The sequence below is a fragment of the Phaseolus vulgaris genome, chromosome 9 (assembly GCF_051622355.1).
Source record: "Phaseolus vulgaris cultivar YP4 chromosome 9, ASM5162235v1, whole genome shotgun sequence".
NCBI lineage: Eukaryota > Viridiplantae > Streptophyta > Magnoliopsida > Fabales > Fabaceae > Phaseolus > Phaseolus vulgaris.
The window spans coordinates 21,465,525-21,487,694 of NC_143506.1; the positions used below are offsets into that span (position 1 = coordinate 21,465,525).

The 22,170-nt window shown below is 31.2% G+C and overlaps 1 protein-coding gene across 1 annotated transcript; it reads right to left on the bottom strand.

The window, feature by feature from the left end:
* Positions 1-7,799: 7,799 nt before the first annotated feature.
* Positions 7,800-14,895, bottom strand: LOC150025213 (replication factor C subunit 2-like). Its single transcript, XM_090295821.1, has 11 exons — positions 14,755-14,895; positions 14,593-14,672; positions 13,775-13,897; positions 13,606-13,675; positions 13,452-13,525; positions 10,681-10,801; positions 10,084-10,146; positions 9,148-9,207; positions 8,493-8,618; positions 8,313-8,396; positions 7,800-8,127 (listed from the first exon to the last, which is right to left on the bottom strand). Exons 2-11 carry the CDS (start codon positions 14,661-14,663, stop codon positions 8,023-8,025), a joined length of 897 nt encoding a protein of 298 aa, XP_090151947.1. The 5' UTR covers positions 14,664-14,672; positions 14,755-14,895; the 3' UTR covers positions 7,800-8,022.
* Positions 14,896-22,170: the final 7,275 nt, after the last annotated feature.

Genomic DNA, 22,170 nt, shown 5'->3' on the forward strand with positions numbered 1-22,170 from the left:
TAATATCGCGGTTAATAACATTGTACTTAATTGCTACAGAAAACACGTGTAATTTAAAACAAACTTCTAACATTCACTTTTTATTTGTTTTTAAAATGTTGAAGTAAGCTATCAAAGTGAAATGTATGACCGTATATAATTAAATTAGCATAATTTAATATAAATCTCAACATTAGAAGTACATATTGTTTATACATGCATGATATATTTTGTTACACATAATCCGTATTACTAAACCAATATATGAAGATGATGCAGTTATGGAACAATACTAACTAAAAGTGATTTAATAATTAACCTAAATTGTATAAGCCTAACAAACCTTTATTAACATACACTTTAAATAATTATGATATTATAATTAAAAGTAAATTTAAAGTTTAGAATCACTTACAAGTCATTTATATATTATTTATAAAATGTTCTTTAATACGAGATCTTTAAAATTATAATCTAGCACAAATACGGATACGGAAACTCATATGATACGGATACGGATACGGAGATACGTATAATCTTTAAAATGTAGGATACGGGGACACAAATCTATATATTATATAATTTTAAATTATATAAATTGAAAATAAATATTTATGTGTAAAAGTATGTTTCAGATTCTTTTGGGAGCACGAATATATTTTTCATGACTGATTCAAAATAATTTGTTATTATTTTTATAATCATAATAAAAATTTATACAATAAATTTGAGTTTTTAGAAAGTTATTGTATTTATACATTTTAAAATTGTGTTAGAACCGTGCTAAAATTTTAAAAAATCCAATAAATATTTTTTTGAATTGAACACCTCACCGATAATTATCCTACGAGTGTCGACACGAATACGTGTTTCCAACACGGATACGCCTTTTAAGAAGAAGTGTATAAGCCTCATAGATTATAATACATCATTTTCTGTTATCAGACAGAACCATGACTGAGTAAGGAAAAAGAGGTGTATTTATAGTAAGGAAATTATATATTTATGCAAAAGAATTTTTGAAATAAGGTGGATGGGTAGTGATAGAAATGTTATTTGGTTTAAAATTTTGATTAATTGGTGACACCCAGTGGGATCCAATGTCACAAATTGTGATGCAGAGTTTTGTTTAAAAATGTGACAGCATATTAATAGCCACGTGAGAAGGTATAGATGTAATGAGCAAAGGGAAAAGCGTAAAACGGTATCCTTTGGCAGAAGGAATAGTTTTGTGCACGATGTGCAAGTAGGGAAGCACCAAAGATATAAGCATAAAATTATGTAGCCATGAGCATGAAGGAATTGGTTAGCACGATGGTGGATCAGTTCTTGGTTCATGTGTGTCAGAATGGAACACAATGTGTGATCATATAAAGTACAACATATATCAATGATAAAATGAAAAATAAAATTTATATGCACAAAGTTATAATAAATGTTAAATTAAATTTCACTTAGATCATTGGAAGATAATTCCTTAATAATAGCACTTATATAAACTACAAGTCAATAATTAATTTCTTAATTGTTGAGTTTATAAATAACAAAAGAAGATAAATTGATTTATTACAACATGCTTGACCTACTAAATAATCTTTTTATCTCTTTCACATTATATAATTTATACTTTATTTGGATTGGGAAGTGGAAAGTCAAGGGTGTGGGAAAGGTGGAAGTGTGAGGATTTAAGAAGAAAGTTGAGAGTGTTTGTATGTGAGTGATGTGATGGTTGTGAAGATATTTTAAATTATTTTTAATGGTATAAATTGTAAGATTACAAATTTACCTTTATGTACTAAAAAATAAAATAAATAATAATTCATTTTGTGCACATTTTAGTTAATTAAAATAAAGTAAAAATTCAATTATAAATAAAAAAAATAATGTAAAATTAAAATAAATAAATAAATAACATTAAAATTTTAAATATGATTTATTATTTTTCATTTTATTAATTTTAATTATTTTTTTAGTTAAATTATTGTATTTAGATAATTTTAATATTATTAAGTGTATATATATATATATAAAAGAAAATTAATATTAATAATAATTTTCATTATTATTATTAAAAAAATTAATATATTTTATTAACTAAATGGGTATTTAAAACATAGGATGAACATTAAGTAGTCATTCATTAAAAGCAAAAATATATAATGTCATTACATTTTATTCAGAGAACGATAAAGACATGTTAATTTCTTCAAAATTTTGAAATTATGACAAAATTAAGAACATAATAATGTTAATTAGAAAAAGAAAACACATCCCCACTAAAACCATTTGAATCCTTTTTATGAGACCTTCAAACTTTTTTTTTAAAAGACATATGTTATTCCTTTATTGTCTGACAATAATTGCATATCTTTCATCGCCAACGTCTTCAGTACACCATTTGAAAAAATTACAGCCTAAAACCATGTCACTTCTAATATGTTTTGAAGAAAAGAATAAAATTGAACAATGAATATCTTTAAAATAACATTCTTAAGTTTGCATCAAACCTAATTGAATAAATATTACCTTGTACTTAGGACAACCCAAAAATCATCTTCTGACATTTTTTTTTTCAGTTGTTGCTACAGCAAAATCTCCACAATCACAAATAGGTGCAACGAAGACACTCGTGCTCTCTGATGACTTTTTATGACAAATGCACCGCATTGTCAGAAGTAATAATGTGTCCATAAGGATGAATATTGAATTCACAAGGAACACTTGAATAATCAAGTAAAATATTCACTAAATATAAAACAACCTTGCAAATTGAGTGATAAAAGGATTTTGAGTACAGCCAATCCCTGCGCGATCAAACCTCTTGATAGTGACATAAGTGATAGAGCGAGATTGAGAGGATCCCGTGGGGCTCGAGGAAAGAGCTGAGACTCTGCAAAAATAAAATAAAAATGGAAATGAGATCTAATGTCAAGGGTAATGAATGGCATAAGTGTAGTCTAGAGAAACCCAGCGCCTCCATTCGGAAGGTTTGGATAGGAAACGAGCCAACCAGCGAACAGTTAGTTACCGAACATTACCTTCTTTCTTTGGAATGAACAAAGACCATACGTCTAGATTGGCGACTTATGGTTTAGGGAGATTCGCCACTTGAGTGAATCCCCCACCGAGGGTAAGGAGGCCATACAAGAAAAGTTCCAACGCCTCAAGACGGTTCTAGCTTGTTGGAATTTGTTGTGATGACAATGATTAACAAGAAAACAAGGTAAAGAGTGGTTGTTTCAATTGGAAAAATAGGGATTGACTTTCATCTTTGTCACTCTTTTGTATTTTGATTAGCTTGGTAATATTGTGCCCTTAGATTGATATTGATGCCCGTATAAAAATAATTTGTATAAAAATAATTTGTATCGATTCCTCGCATATAAAATTATTAAGATGCTTCCTAAATATCGATTCATCGCATATTCATAAAAACAACTTAGAATTCAGATCAGACGTTGATAACAATTAACATTTCAAGTTTATTCCTAACACTCAAATATGTTAAGTATTATTATTTAGGTCAGAACCATAAAAATATTTTCCAGTCAGATTTAAGATTCTAGATCAAGAATTAGAAGCAAAACAATAATACTAATAATCAATCAAGAACAAAATATTATATTCAGATATCACCTCAATACACAAGAGTTTGAACAGATTACTCTCAATCCCAAAGTGTAGAATTAGCCACACATATTCTAACATCTTCTATCCTTCCAATTGGGTTACAAGTCACTCAATGGTGTTTTCCTCTCAATCTATCACCTCAAGCCCACTATATCCTTCTTTTGCCTTCCCAGATCTTGCAAACATTCATTGACTTCCTTATCCTCCTAGTCTTCTCAATCATCATTATTATTTAGGAGTGCCTTCATCAACGAATCATCTATAGAATTTTGTCTTTGATTTTCCAAATATAGTTCATCAAGTGCATCCATTCTAAAACAATATGTCTGGTCAATCAAATGTTTGATTGCTTCAAATACATCAAAGATAACTTCTTAATCTTGAACCCAGACCTTCAACTTTCCTTCGTCCACATCAATCATAATTTTAACAGTTTTCATAAATGGACGTCCAAGAACCTCTATGTCCATGATTACAAAGTCTGTTAGAATATATGGCCTTAAACAAGAGGGGGTGAATTGTTTAAAAGGGGTTTTTGAAAACTTTTTCAGGTTCAATAAAATTCTTTGAATAAATCCAGAACAGGAATCAAGTTAGCCAAGAACTCAAGCAGTTATGCAGCAATACACAGAAAAACAATCGGTTGTTTCTTCGAAACAATCGGTTGTTTATATCAGATAAACTATAGAACATAATTAAAAGGAGTTCAGAGTAAGAGAGAATCACACAAACAGCTTACACTGGTTCACTCTTAAGCCAAGAGCTACATCCAGTCTCCATAATACCACTAGGAAATCCACTAAGCAATCAAACCAAATTACAAAACACAAACCACCAAAGTAGTGACCTTGAACCCTTCAAGAAACACACTACCTTTGGCAAACCACACCAAGAGTATTAATATTGAACACCTCAAGAACACACAGTATTCCTTGGCAACACAACACCATAAATACAGTAGGTTTAGAAAGGATTACACCTGATCACAGTACAATCTGAATTGAATAGAATTGCAATCCTATTCCACTCTCTCTTGAAAATCCAAAGTTTGATGTGAATCTTTAAATCTTAGAAAACAAAATGTGTCAAAAAACTGAATTTTTCAAAACTGTTTCTTATCTATATTTGAAAACATAAACAAACCATTTATATTTTCCAAAGATTGATCAAAGCATTTAATGAAGGAGCGTATTGAGTTAGAAAAACATTTAAAACAGATTCACCATTAAAAATTGAATTTTTTTAGGATTTTCAAAGAAACAATCAGTTGAAATCACAAAAAAAACCGATTGTTTTGGCTTGACAGTTAAGTCAACCAAACCAAACACCTTTCAACATTTTTCAAAAACTCCCAAGGGTAAAACAACTGGTTGATTCGAAAAAACAACAGGTTGTAATGATCTTTTTCTTGAGAGGCCAATTATAGAGCTATCCAAGAAGAAATTTGAAGGTGGAGATGCAACAAAGCATCATTTTTTCTCAAATTCAGATTTACTTCATAAGCATAAGAAATCATTGTGGAATCAAGATTTGATAATGAAGGTGGCTAGAACATCAATGACATCATAATCTTGGAATTTCAACTTACTGGGTGCAGAGACTTTTATACAAAACCCCCACTCATTCCCACCACCACCTAAGCCTCCAGACCTGAATTTGCATGCAGTAGCCAATGGGTTCCCTCCCTAAGATAGACAATATCACCAAATACTTCCAAGAAGCGTAGATAAAGATCATGGTGTTGAAGATGAGCCACAGAGAAAAGGTTCCATTGTTCCAACCTTGAGGACAAGGTTGTTTTCTGGAAGAGTGTATTGTTAGGTTACACATAGAGGAGGAGGAGTTAGTTAGAATTAGAATAGTCATGAGTTTGTTATTTGATTTGCTAGTTAGATATAAATAAGAAAGAAGGAGAGGGGGAGGGGAGTGTGTAATATTTTTGTAGATTGAGCTTTAGCTCTTTGTGAAGGGGAAACCCTTGGAGGAGAGAGTGTTTTCCTATTTCTTGTTCTTTTCTTTCTATTCAATAAAAACCTTTATTTTCTTCTCTTTATAATTATTGGATCCTAACAATTAGGCTCTTAATCTTCCTAACCCGTCACCTTCCAAGTAAGATGGCCTCACCACTCACTCTTCATACTTAGCATACACCTTCAAGGAATCCAGCTCTCTACGTGAGATCCTTGTTCCACCTTCAATCCATGGAGCTTCCACAAATCACCTTCAAAACCGCAAAGAATAAGACACAAATACATCAGAGTTCTTGTTGTAGCCATATGGTTTGTTTCCTTAAGGAATCAAGCTTAGTTATTGTGTTTCTTCTACTGGGGTTCGGTGCAAGAGCCAGGTGAGAAAATGGAAAAGGTATTGTTCTTGTATAAGGGACTGAGAGAGTATCTTGTACAAGTTAATGTAATAGTTGTGATCTTCTTTCAAACTCCTCTCCTAATGTTCGGGTTTCGATTCTCGCTTGAGAGTGTACCTGAAAAAGGTTATCCAACTTTCAAGTAAGTATTGGGTATGCTGATGCAATAAATACGGTAATACCGACGTATCTTTGTTTTGGTTGTTATGGCTATTTATATGGCTTTGATGAATTAGTTTACCGTTGGACCGAGATTAACATATATCATGACTAAGAGTGTATTATCTAATTTTTCGTGCAGTTCAATCTATGTTAATAAATATACTTTTATCTTAATGCATTTTTCTTATGACAGTCGGTACCGGATACCGAGATGATCTGAGACCGTTCGGCTCCTAACTATCCAAGTACAATACTAATATAACAAATCATGGATCTATGCTTGCATAATTGAACTTGTTATTCTAAACTTGTACAATCGTGTGCTGATTGTGTGAATGATGGCATCCAGCAATACTCATGTAGCTGGAGATACAGATGAGTGTCAAGTTTTTGCTAGATATGACTGTAAATACAGGCTCTATTAATTTATGAAACTAAATTGTTGCTAGGCTATTATTTACTTATTTCCGCATCTTGTATCAGAATTACTGCAGCACATGTTAGATAGATTTGATTGAGTTTTTAGAGTTCTCAACACAGTTTAACTTGCGCCAACTTGAAGTGTAATGAATGAAAAGTGTTTTGGAAAGGAAAAAGGTTCATTGAAAATGGTCATCACATATTTTGAACTATAGTCAAACTAAATGCAAAAGGCAAAGAAATAGCTCAAACAAGTAACCATATAAATGGTGCATCAGAACTTTAATTAATTTGATTGTCTTCCATAGCAAAAGGATATATAACTAAGGGACACTGTTACATGAAAAGAGAAAAAAAAAAAAACCTACAAATGTTAAAAAGAACAGCAGTTATGTAGTTGTAGGAAAAATAGTATTGATTAAGAGTTACAAGTATTAAAAGTTAGCATAAAAAAAATTATCGTTGAATTAGCAGAATAATATTGTTGTTGAGTGCTTATGGACCAAATATTGAATTCCCAATTAATAATTAGTTGGCATCATTATATTTGTCATAAATTATCCCCCCTTATCAATATTAGATAATTAGATGTCAAAAAAATAAAACAGGTATAAGTCAGGATAGAATTTACTGTGACGGTTATGCCAATGTCCGAATGATCTTAGTACTAACTAGCATGAGAAATTGCATATATCCATTTAAAGTTCATACAACCAAAGAAGCACACCAATAGTTGAAGTGTTACTGGAATTGAGGAGAGATTTTCTTACCACGCAATGATATTAGCCGTGTTTTTTTTTTTACATTAACTACTTCAGTTAGAGCTACTCATTTTGGTCTTTGCTTTTCTTTTAATTAGATTGCTAAATCCGAAGTTGATCGATGGTAATATATCCAGTTGGAAAGCAAAACGAACTAAATACAAAAATTCCAGGCATGAAAATATATTAAGTAAATATGTGGATGCATATTTTGGAACAAGACGAGGAGGCGTTCCAACTGGTATATACACAGTATTGCAGACAAAAAGCTTAGCTACATGCCGATGTGATTAACTAGATTAATAGTGACGAATGCATAATACTCTTTTACACAAGATTTATACTGACAAAATCAAATGAGTAACATGTCAAACGAATTGAGTTGCCACTGATATTGAATTCAACAATTGCATTTAATTCGTTATGGGATGAGGAGGAGTTGAGAAGTAAAGAGTGTGCTTTAACTGTTTTAAATATTTAAGTGCAAAAACAGAAAATTGATCAGTTATGTATTCGCTTTATCTGCAGCGGCGTCAATTTTGTACTCAAGAACTAGTGTCTAATTATCCACTCATGGATCTTCACAATCCAATTCCACATAAAGCAAGTTAACAACTGACACTACCAAATCTCATTTTCTGATACAGAAGTCAACGTGTTTACAGCAGAATAATTTATCCTTCCAATATGCTGACTATCTAATATCTAACACTCGTAAGCAAATCCTTCTGGCATATTGCTAAAAGCCTGCATTGTATTGCTGACCACATCGAGAAGTTGCAAGTATTCATCAGCACCATCAACTAGACACTGCAATTCCATAAGCAACTAGTGAGAATTGAACCCAAAATAGGCAAATTGCGTTTCAGTGAAATTTAGAAGTTCTTAAAAGTTAAAAATGCCAAAAAGAAAATGTGGTAAAATCATGTCCAGGAACAGTAAATGGGAAAGGGGGAGTATTGTGTATAATTAATTCCCTAAGAGTCGTAAGTAACCTTATCAGCTTCACCCAACTTCTTGGATATTCTTGCTTTCTGTTCATCTGATATATCATTGTCTTCAACAATGGCTTCAAATAACTGGAAAAATAAAAAGAAAAGCAAAACTCAAATAAGTAAAATAGTAGAAGTCTTAATTGAACTGGCCCAATGAAACAGAAACAACCAAATAAAGACCTGAGTAAGCATTTGAGAAGCTGGATATCCCTCTGCAATGAAATTGTTGACTTCCTTGTTTGCGAGATCAAAATTACCACTTCTGCAAGCTTGAAGAACTGCCTGCACAACTTTTTCTGGAACAACCTGATATATTGATTGGGATTTTAGAAAGCCCAGATAAACAGGAATGGGAGAAAAAGAAGAGGCCATCTAGTACATAGTTACCAGAAATGATGCAAAAAAACAACAAATTGAATTGAAAACTAGTTAATGATGCAAAAAATCGGCACACAGCTTGAAGAGAAGACCCCAAATAAGAGGTCACTTCAAAGAATATATGCAATTTTGACCTCCAATGCTTCACAAAAATAGCATATAGAATAGACTGCAAATTGTGAACTTATATAACAAGAAACCACACTATTAGGAGAAGTTAAAAACCCCTTATCTAGATACTTAAAAAGCAAGAGTGAAAATCACATGATTAACGTAAAGCCAAAATTGTAATTCCAAATCCTTGTCTTTCAGCCAATAATTATGTCAATCAATCCTCAGCCCAATGTGAATACATACAAACAACGTACAAAATAATGTCATAACCAACTTTATTGTATTAAATTGTTGTCTTTGAAAATAGAAACAGAAGTCGCAGGAAGGTACTGCAACAACCTACCCCAGACACAGAAATCAGATTCTCTGAAGAAATTGAAGATCCAAATAAGCGAGCTGCAGACTGCAATTTTAAATACCAAGTTAGTTGAAAAAAATAAATAGGCACACAATTCCTCTATTTTCAGTAGGACTGCCTTGATTGAATTTAAAAAGTCAATTTACATTTCCTGGTGATAGCATTGTGTTATGTGTATTAAATAATAGCACACAAGATAATTCCATTTTATAGTTTATGCTAATAAATTAGTTATGCATGAAGTGAAAGCAACGTCTACATGGAAACCAACAGGAAGGAAAGCCAGAAAAATATTTTTTAAAGGATAGGACAGGTTGCAAATAAATACCCAAACCACAACACATCTATGCTCTACCAAGTTTCAATAGAAAATCTTAACTAGAGGCTCTCCTCTCTTATCAACCTGGTGTTAATATACTCTCCACAGCATCTTTCCATTGAATTTTATTCTTATGCCATTACTAGAAAAGCATGAAGATGAAAGCATACGTTCCTACAATCAAACAAATATTATTTATAGCGCAGGCTCTCCTATCTTATCAGCAGGGAACTTTTGACCTCATCACCGCATCAACTTTCCATTGATGTTAATCGTTGATTCAGTACTAGATATAAATAAAAATGGAAAACATGTCCTAAAAATCAGACAGCATGCAACTGTAAAACAATATTTTTAAGAAAAATAACAGTTTTTCTTGTAACAATTATTCCCTAAGAAACAGCACAGAATTAACACACTTGGAATGTTACTCATTAGTCTGGTGGAGTCAAGCAGAATATGTTAAAAGCGTCACATTCAAAGATTACATTATTTGATGTGAAGAGGTTCAGTTAAATTACACATGAAAACTATAAGAAAATAGAAATCATATAACTTAATTGTTTGAAAATTGAGTGTGTTGATCAGGAAATGCCGCTCACCTGCAAGTATGTGATTGCCCGGCGAAGATCTCCTTGAGAAACAGAACTAAGGGTTGAAAGAGCCTATGGAATCAAAGGCATGAAAAATAATCCATTATGATGTAACAAAACCTCTATAGATAAAAGACTGAACATTAAGAATAATACTACATTGTGTGAGAACTAACATGCTTGGTTGGAGAGAAATAGAGGAGAGGGGAGTTGAAGAGGGATTTTATTAAAACTTTTTTGTTTGATTCAAATTCTAAGAGGGGGTGGATTGGGAATGGAGGGGAGCCAAATCCCTCATTCAATTTTTGCTCCCCTCCAATATTGGGGAGATTTGGAGGGGAAGATAAGTCATTTAAAACATTTTAAATGTATTGGCAAAAATAATCCTATTTACACTTGGGAACCCAAAATAACAAGGAAATGAAGGTAAATTAATTTTTAAAAAGTCTCCCCTCCCCTTGTGAACCAAACAAGAAACAAGTTGCTTATCCTCTTTATTGATATCCCTCCCCTCCCTTCCTCTTAACTAAACAGAGTATCTAATCAAAATCCCTCCTCTTCCTTCCCTTCCCCTCCACTGAACTAAACAGCCCATAAGGTTCTCACCTCAGCATCAAGACAGAGTTCCTCTTCTTTGCATATGTACAAAATCCGGCTGCTCATGATTTCTTCTGACAATGGTTTGAACCTGAATTTTGCACATCTTGAAGCAAGTGGTTCTATAATCCTATGGAAAAAAATGACAACCATATAATGTATGAAGTCAATGTGTTCTATCCTTGGAAACCATTAACAAGAACAAAAGGAAAAGGACTGTAACAATATATCACATTAACATGGCGTTTGATACCAAAGCAACTTTTCATACATGGGAATCATGATTCCTGATCAATATGAATCTTGAGAATTATGATTCACACAAACGATAAGTTTTATTTGGTTGATCAAATATATTACCAGAAATACTTATACAAGTTTTCTATAATTCAAAGAATAATGTCATTTTTACAAAATTCTTACCACATTAAGTGATTTAATAACAATAACATGATATTCTTTTTTCCATTAAGACTTTCCTTTTAACTAAAGAAAGTTAGATTTTCTTCTCCGTAAATGTCCATTCAAAGGAAATGGTGCTGCCTGAAAAATTAAATTTTAAAAGGTTATATAAACTTCCAATCCTTGGACATAGGGATGGCAAATGAACCCGTATGTGCGGGCATTATTCAAACCTATCCCGATTTTGAAAAGAAATCCTCGCATTAACTACAGTACGGGTATGGATAATACCCAATTTATTAAATTGGGGATGAGAATGGATATGTACATATCTGCCCCGTTTTTTTTTCATACATTTCCCAGTACTCATCCATGTCCTCATACTCATCCTCATTTTAAATTACTAAAACACTTTTAATTTATTAGGTAATTTAAAAAACTTATATTAAGTTTTCTTAGTTTTGTAACTTATTTCTAGGTCTTACATTTGGTCATTTTTACTCTTTTCTATAATTATTTGACCTTTATTCAATTGTTATTTAATACTCTAATTGGATATTTATACAATTATAATTTTTTTTCTTGATATTTGACATTAGAGAAAATAAAATGCATATCCTATTAATATTTAATACTTGATAATATCATGTTTCCTTTAATGTGATTTTTATTTTTTATAAAAAAAATATTTAATTAAAATGTGTGTTAGAGATCTCACATTAACTAGAGATTAGAGCATTTCTTAACATGGTATCAAAATCATTTCGAATTTATCCTAGCGAGAGTTTCCTATGCCTATCGTGTCACCCGCTATCGAGCTGCTATCAGACCATCCATAAATATAAATATATAGTCCCACGCACGAGTTGATAGTTTCAACGTGAGAAGGGTGTGTTGGATATCTCATGTCGACTAGACATTAGAGGTTTTCTTAATAATGTGAAACAATGTTATTCAAAACCAATTATGGTGAAAACTGACAGAGGAATTTCTAATCAATGCCACAACATGGCAATGGCAATGCGAGTTTGTCATGGCAGCCACTTTTTGCATCATGAGATACTAGCAGTGAACAAAGATGGCATAAAAGACGGAGAGAAGGAGGCTTGCAACGGCAACACAAGATCTAATGAGGTTGTGTGGTTGTTGCACGAGGTTTGATGAGGCTGTGGTGACAGTGGAAAATCAAGAAATTAGATGAGATGAGGTGTGGAGCAGCTTAGTTGGAAATGTTTTGTTGCTATTTTAAGTTTGAAATTTGTGGTGTATTTATATATTGAATTTCTTTTGACGCAATGCTTCTGCCATAACCCGTTATGGTTTTTGTTATAACTTCATAAAGGATTGATATTTTCCATTATCAAATCAAATATTGATAACACTAATGTGAAATAGCAAAGGGGCAAGTATGGGTTGGGTACAAGTATACACATGTTCCTTGATGGGCATGGGGATGAGACAAAAAATTCATAATTGTTGGATATAAGGATGGGAATGGGGATGAATGTTTACTTCAAGGATGGGATGAGATAGTAAAACCCGCACTTGTCCCGCGCCATTGCCATCCCTTTGGATAAAAAAAAAAGTCCTTTTACAATGCACCCGATAAGGTTTAATTACCATTTGGTACCTACAATTGCAACAACTTTCCATTTTAGTTGCTATAGTTTAAAACATTCTCTTCTGGTTCCTATAATTGCCATGTTTTTACCCTTTGGGTCATTGTTCTCTAAAGTCATACAACGACATTTCAGATTAATGTTGATTAAATGAACCACATCTCATTCATTTCAAACAATGTTAGCCAACACTTGGCAAGGAGGACGAAAGGGTAAATAGATGCAAATACAGGGACCAAAATTAGATGTTTTAGGTTATAAGGGCTAAAAGGGGAACTGTTGCAACAATAGGGACCAAAAGAATAATTAAAACTTCATTAGCATTACATGTCAAAATTGATGGAAATCATGGTCATGGTATCTTATGGACATATCTATTATAATTTTGTAGTTAAAGTTATTTATTTAGGTGCTTTAAACCTTAGGCTTAGACTTGTTTTATTCCTTGATGTTGGTTGTTATTAATGTGTTCATCTCTCAAACTCATTTTTTTGTCATTAATTATGAATTTATTCAATTTAGGAGTTCTTATCTTATTTTTCAGCATATATATGTGTGGTATAAAACTTATGTTATGCGTATCATAAAGCTTCAAAATAGCATTGTCCTATAACTCGCTATAGCGTTTTTGGAGCCAACCACTCCATGGCACTATTTGGATTAATTACTTTCATCATGGTGACTATAATACTCATTAGCTCCTTAAAGATATGAGAATACCAAATTAAACAGTACATATTAGCATGGAAGACAAGATACCTGCTCACATAGTTGCATATAAAAAAGAACCTTGTAACTTTAGAGTAAGTTTCCATCGTACGCCTCAGGGCATTCTGTACAGCAATTGAAGGTGGTGTGAAACCAGAACACTTTGAGACAGCAACGTTAGAAATGAAAAACATAACAAACATGCCTGAGCATCTTCTGTCATTGAATCAGCCTCATCTAGAACAATAATCTTAAATGGTGGACAAGGATGACCCCTGCAATATCAAAACACCATAACAGGGAGGAAGTTATTCAAATCTTACAAGCAGAGAAAGGAGGGGGAAAGGATTTTAAGAGAATTAGATTTCCCATACTTCCTACGCTTGTTAGTACCAACAGCCACAGCAGCAAAATCTTTTATCTTTGTACGAACAACATTAATCCCTCTATCATCACTTGCATTCAGCTCCAGCACCCTGGACTTATATAGCTCAGGCCTGTAATATATAGTTGTTAGAAATTAAATTACATGTGCCATTGTGTCCATCAGCACAACAGATTAGCTTAAGGAAGAAAACGGAAGCATTTTTTACTACCAATGAATCCCAACTCATAAAACAAACAAAATTGACATTTTGATAAATTCAACCCTCAAAATGATCCTCTACTGCGTAACATTAGGTCTTTCATTACTAACAGTTGATAAAAAAATATTCCTGGTAAAATTATTACCGTAAGTTGCTATTAAAGTGATGCACAATTTGCATAGTCTTTGGATCTCTATGACTCAACATGTCAAGAATTCAAAGGTAGTTATATAAATTTTGTGAAAATATTTGAACTTAAGGTATTCCTTAAATTAGATTTGATTTCCTTTTTACTCAGTAAATGATTTCATGGTGAAACTGACTAACAAAGGTTTATTGAAATACTCTTAAGAGTGTAAAGCATATATTAAGAGAAAGTTTTAACAGATAGTTCATATCACTTTGGTTTCCATTACAAGTAGTCAATCTTGGATTCTTGATTAGATATTATTTAGCAGCTCTGTTTATTTTGATCTACAGAGCAACCAAAGCTGGTAGTTGTTAGATAGAGCTGCTTAAGGTCTCTTGATCACAAGAAATTGGCATAACAGTTAGAAATAAACAAGCGCTCTTCTAATTGTGAAAATAAAACTAAAGAGGGATACCCAAAAAGCTGGTGGGCAATTGCAAGAGCAGTAGTTGTTTTTCCAGTGCCGGGAGGACCATAGAAGAGCATGTGGGGGCACTGCAATACAAGATTAGCTTGATTCAATGAGGAAGAGGAGGAGGAGGAAAGGGAAAAGTAGGTATTTGAAAAGGATAATTACACTTCCAGTTTCAAGGGTATTTGTTAGCACTCGAACAACTTCTTCTTGGTGGGCAACATCTTTCACTTTCCTTGGTCGGTTGGGTTACAACATTCAAAATTAGATTTGTACAAAATAAAATATAGAAATAATTGAAAGAGAACTTATGTTACTATTTCTCGACCCATTGCTGAGAGCTCTGCATGACTGAGGCCGTCTTATTTTCACACACTATTAAAAAGAAAAAAGAAAAAGTTTTAAAACAGCATATATCAAGGCAATAACATACCAACACAGTATCATATCAGGGAATGAAACGTACAGATAACTACTAGGAAGTTGCATATCATAATATAGAAAAATGAGGTATGTTAATGATAGATTGATAACAGTTACTATCTTCATTTGGTGTATTAGAACTTAAAACCAGACCCAGTTATGAGAAACCTGATGCTAAGCCTACCAATAGGAAACTTAAGTTGTTTGTAACATAAATGAAAGCAATAGAATATGGATACATAAGATAGTGCATAATAGAATGTGACTTCTATCACTTCTTAAAATATCTTATAATATTTTGAGTGTATCTGATGTACTTAGAGGAAAATCACACATGCAGAAAGTATAAACAGATGGAGTCTGACTTTTAAACTATTTAAAGAGAAACATGGTGAAAAGAGCAGTATGAAAGATGGACTGAAGAAAAATATAGCCACAACAAAATTTCATAACCTTGCATTGCATATTCTGAAATAGATGTCCAAACAAACAAACACATCACTGAACATAAGAACTGAACAGAAACATATCAGTGACAGTGAACACCACACATCAACCACACAAAAAAAACTATGGAGTCAAAAAACAAAAATGGAAGACCCTTGATTCAAGTATTCTTGCCACAGAACAAATGAAATTGCAGAGGGAAGCAAAACAAATCAGTCCAAAACCCTTCAGATTGAAAACAACCCCAGACACCAAACACCTGACATTTATATGTTGTTGTTCAAAATCCTTCCTTTTTCATACAGCCTAAATATGAAAATTCTGATCCCCAAGTTGAGCGCAAATAAATAGTTCTAACAGAAAACAGCTTTGTTATTTATTAAGCCGATATTCATGTTTCTTTTTCCTTTGGGCTTGTAGCTAGCTAGCTTCAACTCGAATTCCATATCGGTGAGAGAGAGAAAACTTACCAATTATCATAAATATATCATGTACTAACAAATATATAAACAAGCTGCAACTATGTAAGCTTATAAAAGGCAAGCATTAGCATATTTTCTACAAAATCAAATTAGAGCCCTTTTGTAACTGCTGTGTGCTACTAAACATGTGCCAATGCACCAAACAGTTGTAAAGGCAAGCACTGCGACAATGGATGAAAAAGAAAAAAACATACACTGATTAAAACATTCAAATAGGAAGATTACGAGAATGAGAGAAGAATAAAATACAGATTATATGACTGAAATGGAACACTTCATAGGAAGGTCGATAGTAAGTATCACAATTGCGAGTCTGGAGATGAAGGGTGAAATAATTTGGGATTATGATAGTAAATGGAGGAAAGAGTTTAGGGAGTGAGGGTTTTCTGTTCTTCTTTAGGGTTTAGGTCCCAATTATTTGTGTAAGGAAGGAACATGTTGCGAGAGTATTTTTCCCGCCAGGAAAATTTCATCTAATAGAAAAAAAATGGATTAAGACCCTTTTAAATTATAAATTAATAAGTTTCATTTTATTTTTAGTTCTTCAAATTTAACATAAACTTTTGAAATTATTTTAAAAAAATAAATATTTAAAATTTATTGATTTCAGAAAGAGGGTTTCTTTTACACTCCTATATTTTTTTCTCCAACCCTACATCTTCTAAAATATCCAAATTATTCTTAATAATTTTAAATGATTATAAAATAGGATGTTCGGTCAAAGAAAATAGTCTTTAGAAAAGGAAATCTGAAAGACAACAAGATCATTCTGAAATACTCTTTCTAGGATACATTTATTGATTTCCAAAATGGAAAAAATATTTAAAATGGTTAGCCTTTTCAGAAACAGGTTAAGGACTACCTGGACTACCTTTTTGGAATATATGCACCTTCTCATTTCATTACAGATTTATCATTTACACAAATATTATAGATTAAAAATTCCGAAAGCAACAGAGAAATGAATCTTACCTTTCTTCTTCGACAAACAACGTTTCCAAAACCATCCACTAACCATCGCACAGAAAAGAAGCACACATGTTTGTTTATATTTACTGAGAACCCACGCACTAAAATCACCAAAATCGCCCAGAATACTCATTGCGGCTTGCTCTGAGCAGTGACAACGAAAATGACAGAGAAGAAAGAAATGTTTGTTTAGGTTCTTAAAACCTCTTAGGGTTAATTTTGTCAATTCACATTTCTGATGGGATGGTGAGTACAGTAAAAAAATATTTTTAATAATTCTTGACATTAATTAATAATAAATTATTTTATTTATGCATTTTCCCATTTCATTCTACATTTATCATTTACACAAATATTATGGATTAAAAATTTCGAAAGCAACACATAAATGAATCTTACCTTTCTTCTTCGACGAACAACGTTTCCAAAACCATCCACTAACCATCGCACAGAAAAGAAGCACACATGTTTGTCTATATTTACTGAGAACCCACGCACTAAAATCACCAAAATCGCCCAGAATACTCATTGCGGCTTGCTCTGAGCAGTGACAACGAAAATGATAGAGAAGAAAGAAATGTTTGTTTAGGTTCTTAAAACCTCTTAGGGTTAATTTTGTCAATTCACATTTCTGATGGGATGGTGAGTACAGTAAAAAAACATTTTTAATAATTCTTGACATTAATTAATAATAAATTATTTTTTTTATGCATTTTCCCATTTCATTCTACATTTATCATTTACACAAATATTATGGATTAAAAATTTCGAAAGCAACACATAAATGAATCTTACCTTTCTTCTTCGACGAACAACGTTTCCAAAACCATCCACTAACCATCGCACAGAAAAGAAGCACACATGTTTGTTTATATTTACTGAGAACCCACGCACTAAAATCACCAAAATCGCCCAGAATACTCATTGCGGCTTGCTCTGAGCAGTGACAACGAAAATGACAGAGAAGAAAGAAATGTTTGTTTAGGTTCTTAAAACCTCTTAGGGTTAATTTTGTCAATTCACATTTCTGATGGGATGGTGAGTACAGTAAAAAAATATTTTTAATAATTCTTGACATTAATTAATAATAAATTATTTTATTTATGCATTTTTCCATTTCATTCTACATTTATCATTTACACAAATATTATGGATTAAAAATTCCGAAAGCAACACAAAAATGAATCTTACCTTTCTTCTTCGACTAACAACGTTTCCAAAACCATCCACTAACCATCGCACAGAAAAGAAGCACACATGTTTGTTTATATTTACTGAGAACCCATGCACTAAAATCACCAAAATCGCCCAGAATACTCATTGCGGCTTGCTCTGAGCAGTGACAACGAAAATGACAGAGAAGAAAAAAATGTTTGTTTAGGTTCTTAAAACCTCTTAGGGTTAATTTTGTCAATTCACATTTCTGATGGGATGGTGAGTACAGTAAAAAAAATATTTTTAATAATTCTTGACATTAATCAATAATAAATTATTTTAAAAATAAAAATCATATATTTTATATTAGAAGAATTAAAATATTTCTTTAAATACTAGGAACGAATATCACATTATCTTAAATTTTAGGAATTAAATACAATGAATTACTAAGTGCAATCTAATTGAACCGAAAAAATATTATAAAAAAAAATCAAAGAAGAATAAAACCATAATCTAATACTTGATATAGTAAACTTCTTTTAAAAATTATGTAAAACTATATATCTTGTTTAGATAAGTAAAAGTAGATACTTGAATAACCTGGTGAGTGTACTACTAATTAAACTTTCAAACATGATTTAAGTGATTTAAGGCTAATGAAAGTTTTTCATAGTTAATTGGGGACAAGTTTTCACCTAACCAAATTAAGAAAATAATAATAATAAGTTTTCTCAGTGTACATGATAGCTGTAGCAGCAATATGCAATTCAAATTGGTAGACAACTCAAGTGTCAAAATGGTCAATATTTACTAGATTGAAACGAACCAAATAAAAGAGAGCACAACAACACCATTTTGAATGATATTTTTTGAATTTTCCTAAATTTACTCATACACACATGAGTATATAAGTTAGTATTCTTCAAGTGTAAATGGTTTATGTGTAGCATCAAAAGATGAAGAAAAAGATGTGATTTTTTTTGTGTATTGTAAAAAATCATGAATACAAGGCCGACTTTGCAATTTAATAAAATTAAAATTAAATAGTTTTTCTTATATTTGGATAGATTTTATTTTAGTCCACTATTCCTAGAGTTTTTTTATTTGGTCTCCGTTAATAACGATGAAGTGATGTAATAAAGACAAAATATCTATAATAAGATATGAACGGAGAATTTAGTATATAAAGTCATTTTTTCAATAGTATCTATTGGATGTGGAATATACTATTTAACAGTGATATATTAATTCTATCTTCTATTTAATATTAAGTAATTTTTCAAAGTTTATATTATACTTATTAAATTATTTTTTATCACATCAACTTTAGTTATCACATATTTATCATAAGGAGGTTAATTGAGAATTTTAAAAAAATAATATTATATATAAAATTAATATTCAATTTAATATAATAAGTTTTTTAAAAACAATGTTAATATTTTTTTTTTAAATGTTCAATTACGTTCATTCCACACTGTACAAATTAATGTTATTGTGTATGTGACATCATCAATAATTATCATGTTTTATGAAAATGTAATAACCATTAAACTTTATTAAAAAAATCAAAATTAAATTTTTAAAAATAATTATATTAAATTAAATATTATCCTAAATATATTATTTTGATTGGTATGAATAATTACCACCTCTTCTCGAGAGACTCTTAGTCCTCTTGTTTCGTAGTGATAGTGTTTTTTTTTTTTTTTTTTTTTTTTATGGTAGTGATTGTGTAATTTACTTTCTCTTTTCTACTTCTCCTTCTCTTTGTTGACTCTTATTTGCTTATTTTCATTTTTTTTTGCCTTCTTATTTTACATGTGATTTTTCCATAAGTTATTATTAGCACCTTTTCGATGTCAAGAGCAATATCTAAGAGATTTCAATTTTAACAAATAAAAATATTCTGTCATTTTAGTTCTTTATCCTCAGGCTCCTTATCCACTCACATTCATCATTTCATACTGTGAATATTTATATCACATGTCACTTGTTAACAATTTAATTTAATAAGATAACACATTCACTTATTTTAAATAAATTATGATTAATTAAAAAAATTTAAAGAATATAAAACTACATTGAAATAAACGTCCATGCAAAAAGATATATATTTGACTTAAAAAATAAAAAATACACTATAAAAATATTTAATTTTAATAGAGGTTTGTTAAGTGAGACAGATTTTGAAGATTTTTTTTAAAAAAATTATGATTTTTTATTTATTTTCTTCTAAAATTTCATTGTTTTATGAGAGTATAACTTTTAAGTGTTTCAGGCATACTCTTGCTATCTTCATCTTTTAATCTCACTCACACATACAATTTCTTCTTCGCCTGACAGTATTTTTCTTAAATGTTAGAAAATGTGTTGATTTAAGTTTGAAATATGAGACTTTCATATATTAAGACCCAAGCAACGAGAGAGAACCAAAATAAAAAGTGATTCCTTGTATTAAGGTGTAAGGCAACTATAATTAGATTCCATGAGAAAATTGGTGGTTTTTTTCTTAAAAGATAATAATTGTCTATTAAATTATAATTTCAATTAGTGAAATTTTAATTGCTGTTTATAGGTCGTGTGTTGCATTATATTTTGACACCTTTTCTATTATTTTAGACTACATTAGACAGTGAGTGTTCTGTGTACGAGTTTATATAATAAGGGAATTAAGGTGTGATCGCATCACACTAATAGAAACTAAATGTAATTTTTCAGCAATATTTCACATTCATGGTTGGTATTACTTAACTCCATAAAGAAAAACATTTTTTTGGGTGGTATAAAATTTATTGTCATGATTCAACTACTTAAGCTTTTCTATGAAGTAGAAGAGGGCAGTTTTTCATCTGTTTGGTGAAATGGATAAAAAACAAAAACAAGACCAGGAGAACTTAAACATGTATGACATTGATGTTACTATATTAGAATATATGCATGTTTGATAAAAGCAGTTATTGATTAAATTTTAAAAACATTTGTATTTCTGTGATTGCTCACTACTTTCAAATCTTATAGCAATTACTACTAGAGGCTATATTTTTCAAATTTTAACAGTAGACAAATATGTCTAGTGTATGGTAACCAACTGTGCTATTTAGTTGCCTTATGCATTGAAGGGATGGATTTCATGCCACCATATTTACAGCATCAATATAAAGATGCTCTTAAGCTAACATGGAGGAGATCATGTTTCACTTTCTCTTGCTTGTTAGGACGAAACTCTTCTTTTATCTTTTTCTTTCATAACTTATGGTAGGCTTTCCTTTTTATTGTTCCATTGGCGTTTAGTTTTTTTTCTTCTTGGGCTGTTTAGCTTTTACAAGAACAAGGAGAAAGTTAAAATTGGTGCTTTTTGTGGACATTGAGAATAGAGAAAGAAGAAAAATAATACTTGATAAGTTAAAAATTATAAAGAAGGAAAAGACTTCAAAATCCTTAACAAAAATAAAGTTGAGGTTGACAAATTATACAAGAAATTACTTAGTTTCACAATTTATATGGGCAATTTCAATATTAATTTATGAGTACTTATTTTTCCTACTAATTAATATCTTTAATTAACTGAAATTGGACAGGTTGCAGCTTTGGAGACTGATGGGATTATAGCAGAGGAGGTGGAGAAATCCTAAGAAGCAGCAACCAACGCAAAATTATGACTCTGTTGTGGTGACCACAGCATGAGAAATTTTTTATTAAGTTAAGACTTTTAAATTTACAACCAAAATGCTTCACACACGTTAAGAATGTATTAGTGAGTCATTGTGACTGCGAATTGTTTTTCCTTTAAAGAAAAATGGTTAATCTCTCATTCTAATTAGACTAAAGTGTAGTTCACATGATTTTCTTTGTACATCTACTTGCATATTTCACATCTAGTGTTTTATATACAATGATTTGGAGTTTCTCTGGAATGCCTTGTGAAATTATACTTTTGTTCTTATATTTTTTACCCTTTTCAATTTCTTTATTTGGAGTTGATTATGACCGAAACAATAATGTATTTTAGAGTTTATGTTATCTCATCATTTGGACTTCTCTAAATTATAGTTTTCTATCATTGTTTGTAGCGATATGTGAGTGTATGTTTGATCCATGA